This window comes from Tupaia chinensis, unplaced genomic scaffold (genome assembly GCF_000334495.1).
Source record: "Tupaia chinensis unplaced genomic scaffold, TupChi_1.0 Scaffold000430_1, whole genome shotgun sequence".
Taxonomy (NCBI): domain Eukaryota; kingdom Metazoa; phylum Chordata; class Mammalia; order Scandentia; family Tupaiidae; genus Tupaia; species Tupaia belangeri.
In genome coordinates this window covers 2,977,806-2,983,032 of record NW_006159935.1, presented here as the reverse complement: position 1 = coordinate 2,983,032, position 5,227 = coordinate 2,977,806, and the positions used below count along the sequence as shown (strand labels likewise).

At 47.4% G+C, this 5,227-nt stretch overlaps 1 protein-coding gene across 3 annotated transcripts in view; it reads left to right on the top strand.

Annotated features, from left to right (window-relative positions):
- Positions 1–5,227, top strand: part of FNDC3B (fibronectin type III domain containing 3B) — a 317,671-nt gene that overhangs the window by 15,424 nt on the left and 297,020 nt on the right. For 2 of the 3 annotated variants that reach the window (XM_027774421.1, XM_014590333.2), the window contains exon 2: positions 2,587–2,725. In XM_027774421.1, coding sequence (XP_027630222.1) covers positions 2,615–2,725 — 111 coding nt within the window. In that variant the 5' untranslated portion in view covers positions 2,587–2,614. Of the gene's footprint in view, positions 1–2,189; positions 2,208–2,586; positions 2,726–5,227 lie in introns of those variants that run through there. The other variant, XM_027774420.1, reaches the window with a different exon arrangement.

Sequence of the window (5,227 nt, the reverse complement as noted above, 5' to 3'; positions counted from 1 at the left end):
AAATTTTGTACCAGATGAAAATTGTCTTACCCATTGCACACCCCTCCCCCAGGACCCACGCTAGAAAAAAATGAATGGCACTGTTTATTAGGTTCCAGGCTTACACTCCAGTGTTGGCAACTCCTTAGCTGGGCTAGACCGCGTGGAGCGTAAATAGCTTCAGCCCAGTGCAGTTCCGACCAAGGCCATGCCTCTCCTGCTCCAGTCCGCCAAACCCACACCTTTACCCGCTCTCTGTGGTTTAATGGAAGGACCTATAGAAGCTGAAAGGGCCTCGGCGCAGGCCCTGAAGTCCTTTATGCTGTCTGCCTTGTTGGGTGACAGAAGGGGAGCAGTTTCATCCTTATGCTTGCCTGTATGGTGGCCGGAACTGTGCTATGTGGGAGAGGGCTTTGGTGCTCGCTCTCACGGCCCAGGGAAGGGAGGAAAGACGGTACTTGGCACCTAAGTTCCAGCAAGTGAGGAGAGGTGGAGTTGAGCATCCTCAGAGGTGCTTATACTCAGAGCTCTGGTTTAAATCCCCTTCCTAGTTAACCTGCAACTTTGAAGAAACGTTAAATAAACCATCACACTTAAGAATAGGCATGTGGTAGGATCAGCAGGTGGCATAATTGTTAGGTCCCTTGACTCCTGGGTAGTTGACTGCGGTTCAAGTCCCAGACCTGGTGGCTTAAAGTGCATGTTGAGCATGTGTGTGTTCATGTCCAAAATCCCAAGAGGAGAATGTAGGAAAAGGGATTGTGGTGTGGCCGTCTCCTCTGGGGAGTGTTTTCTCACCATCTATCTCTGTCTCTGTCTCTGTAACAAGCACATGTGCTCTCTGGCAAACAACAACAAAACAAGCAAACAAACAACCCCCCCCCAAAAAAAAAAACCCAAAAAACTTCTCTTTCAGAAAAAGAGAAGTAGCTTGAGAAGCAGCCGCCATCCTTCCCCATGCGCTCACAGGGAGGCTCAAGGACCTCAGAAACGGAGCACAGGTTCCACATCGGTGCGTCTCTGCATCTGACCTACCACAGTCAGTTTTGCTGTGATGGTGTCAGTGGATTATCTTTTATTTAGAAGAATCTGTTCCCTTCATTGGGATAAACTATTGGGCTTTGGGCTTTTTACTTTTATTTGCTTAGCAACTGAGGAATGGCCTCGTAAAACAGCATGATGGACTATTAACACTGAGTTATAAGACCTGTTATTACAGAGTGTGTGTCCCTAGTTGAAACAAGACTTCCTTGTTTGCTGTCTAAAATCACTAGATTCTTCCAAATGAGGTTATAATGAATAGTGTAGGTTTTTACCTATCTTAATCAATAAGCTTACAATCTCTCACGTGACTTCTGCGCATCATTTGATAGTTCCAGGAAGGGTTTGGGGGAAGGTGCGTGTAATGTTCAGAATGGAGGCATTTAAGAATGAGAAGAAATACTGTTTCTGTCATACCTGTCTGAGACAGATTTGAGGTGACCACGAAAGGATTTACCCCACAATCTTTTGTCTAATTTGGAAATTGAGTACAGAAGAGTTCGTTGATCAAATATCCTTGAATTTGAAACTTTGTGGAACTGATTTTGAATGACAAAACATTTGACTGAATTGTATGGAAATTTGTACAGGAAACATTTAAAATCATGTGTTTATTTGCATTTGTGTGTTTATCCTTCTTTGTCCATGCTGCTAAACTTTTTGTGCGGTAAATTTTAGGCATAATTGAAGAATATATTAACATTTAAGGAACAAGTTATCATTCTAAATAGGGATTTCTTTTCCTCCTGTCGTACGGCAAAGTTAGATGTCGGTAGCAAATGCTAAGGAATGAAAGTAGACATTGTGTTATTTTGCGTATGTAATCAGTTCATTTACTCTGTGGGGAAATGGAGTCTGCCTTTCAGGCAGACTGTCCGAGGTGTCATGGGTACGTCAGGAAGCAGGAAAGCCCGGGGTCGCACAGGGACAGACGCCCGTATGCAGCAAGTCAAACTCAAGTGGAAGCAGTGATGAGGGAGGGAATGCGAGCGCGAGCTTGCCGGGGAGATGGCAGAATCCGAAATCGCAGTCGTGGTGGTGTAGGTCGTTAACCTTTGTCTACTCCCTTGGATTAACTGTGGTGAACATCGTTTTGATCTTAATGAAAGGGGAGAGCTTTTTTATGATGAGTAATTATAGGCCCTCCTCTTCGGACTTCACCTTCTGTGTTGCTGATTACCTCAAAGGTAATGATACCCAGTTTTTGTTTGGCATTTTCACCTTCCGAAACGATCTTACTTCATCCTCAGAAAGATCCCTGGGGGTAGAGCTGTTACTGTTACTCAGAACGCCTTTAAGATTTACAGCCAAGTGGCAGACCCGAGGCAAGACGGGGTATGTTCTCATGGCCGCTGAGAGACTCTGAGTTCTGATCTCGGAGTTCAGGCTACTTCCTGCCCTGGTCCTGCCCCTCCTCGGGGCCCGCCATAGGAGCGCAGCTCTCTGTAATTAGCATGATTTGCCTTCAGCCGGCCTCCCGACGGGCTCTGAAATTGCTGACTTGTTATGTTACAGGTGGTTTTTATGATCCTGAGTCTTATTTAAAAAATGGTTGTTTTCTTGCAGGAAGCGCGTTGAGGGAAACTCTCCATGAATGTATGTCACAATGATGATGACCGACCAGATCCCTCTGGAGCTGCCGCCGTTGCTGAACGGAGAGGTAGCCATGATGCCTCACCTGGTGAATGGGGACGCGGCTCAGCAGGTGGGTGTCACGGCAGGGAGTCAAAGGCGCAGTGTTGACTGACTGCGGAACTCGGCGGTCTGTGACTTTGGGCCTGAGTGTTTCTAGGCGTAGGTGTGTTTGCTGTAGAATGACTGTATGTGTGTATACGGATGTACATGCTACTCTCTGTATGTGTATGTATGCATATACAGAAATTGTGCCTTTTGGGCCAGCAGGTGGCAGGGAGTGTAACTGTTGGGTCCCACACGGCTGACCATGTGGCTTGCGTCCCTGGACCCAGCGACTCGAAATCACGCTTGGAGCATTTGTGTGCATGCCCAAAACCCTGAGAGGAGAGTGGAATGGCCGAGTGACCTTCTCCCCGGAGGTGATCTCTCACTTCCCTCCCTCCCTGTCTGTCTCTCTCCAGCAAGCACACATACCCTATAGTGGGGCGGGGGGAGGAAATTGTGGTTTTTGAGAAGAGCAAATGTTACCTCTCTCAGTTAGCATTCTTAAAGCATCAGAGAAATGTGTGACTTCTGAAATGAGTCATTTTCTGAGTACGTGGAAGTCTTTGGAATAAAATGGCTGCTTACTCACACCACGCACTGTCCTTGAGTGGGAGGCTCCTCTGGCCCGGGCGTCCGGTTTTGATTTTCTGCAGGTGGGACCTTGACGAAATGCACAGGTCAGTGTGAACCCAGCCCAGTCCTGGACAGTCGTTCCAAGTGTGTAGTTCAGAAAACGAACAGGCTTAGTTCTGGCGGAACTCCTCTGCTGCTAGTTCCTTAAGATTCCAGAATGGAAAAGTGACCTCTGAACTCAGGTAATACTGAGCGAAGCAATTTAAACAGCAAGGACACTTACAACCGTGAATACGGACTGAACCGTTATCTGACGATATTAATTACTGGAAATTTTTAATTGATTACAAACGCTGGGTTTGGTGTCTTGTAACTAAATATTTTGTCTTTGTGCATTTGTTTTGGAGCCTAAGTCTTTATGTTTTATGAAACGTAGAATCAGGAACAATAGTTTGAAAAACATTTGCTCCAAGTATATTAACAGTTAAAATACATTAATTAGTCATTTCCCTGATATCAGTCCACACTTCTCGCCCCCAATCTGTTTATTAACGCTTGGTGTACGCCTCTGGTGGATCTTCACTTGCCGTGTAATATATCATTTATATTACTTTCTGTTGCATTACATGGTGGGCCACTTACCAACCAAGACCACAATCACTTATTTAATAGGTGCTCGATAAATATTTGTCAGTTGAATAAATTTCATCTCTTCTCACCACTGATGTAGCTATCTCCCTTCTCGCTTCTTAATCTTATCTACGGCATCATTTTCACCAACGTGGTGTAAAATCTTCTGTGTTAAACATGTACGTAAACAACTACACTTCTGGACCAGCAGATAGCGAAATAGTTACGTCGCTGGACTCCCATGTAGTCAACTGCAGTTCAAGTCCCAGACCTGGTGGCTAAAAACTCACACGTGTGCATGCTGCTCAAAATCCCAAGAGGAGAATGGAGGAGAAGGGGTTACAGTGTGGCCATCCCTCCTGGGGAGTGATTGCTCGCTTTCTATCTCTCTGTCTCTCCAGCAAGTGCACATACCCTATAGCAAATATCTCTCTTAAAAAAACAAACAAAACAACTACACTTCTTCCCACGCAACAAATCAACCCCCCCTCACTTGCTTCCCCCTCTCCAGCTGCCACCTCCATCTCTCTGTTTTTAACTTTGTTGTTCATCTTTTTCATGAGAGAGAGAGAGAGACAGTACCCACCGCAGGGCCCCCGTGCTGGGATCTGCCCTCATGCCCAGGCAGCTCTGGACCTCGGTCACATGAGACAGAGACGCTGGGGCTTGAACCTGGGACCTCCATGTGGAAGCATGTCATGGAGCATGGCACTCTACAGCTGCTCCGCTGTCCAGCCCCTCAGTCCCTTATAGCAGGCCGTCTCAACCCCGTGGCCGCCGCCGCCCCGCCTCCTCGTCCTCCTCCAGCTCCGCCCTCTCATTCCTTTTCTACCCTGTTGGCAGATGCTGCTCTCTCGGGGTGTTCGCCAAGTCCCCGTTTCGCCGCGTCTTCCTATTCCCTTTACCACTGCCGAGCTGTAGGCTGGCATCCACGAGGGTGGGTAGTTCTCACAGGTCTCTGCTTTTCCTTTTCCTTTTTTTAAATTTTTAATTCAGGAGGGTGTGTCTGCACACATTTCTCCCAAACCCCCACCAGGGCTGGGTTGCACTGTGACCCTTCATTCCACTAATTCTCTATCTTGCCAGGATTCTGGGTATAAGCACACGTGAGCCCCAGTGTGTTTTTGAAACTGATGGGGCTGGGACTTGAACCCCGGTTGGACCTGTGGGATCCAGCTTCCTCTGTGCAGTGCTTAATGGCAGCACCACGAGGCTGGTTCTGCTTTTACTTCTGCCGCCGTGGAAGACATTCTCCATATCGCAGCCGGGCTGATCTTTTCAAGATACGGCTGGGGGGTGGCAGTGTCCGCTTCCAGCCCCCCTC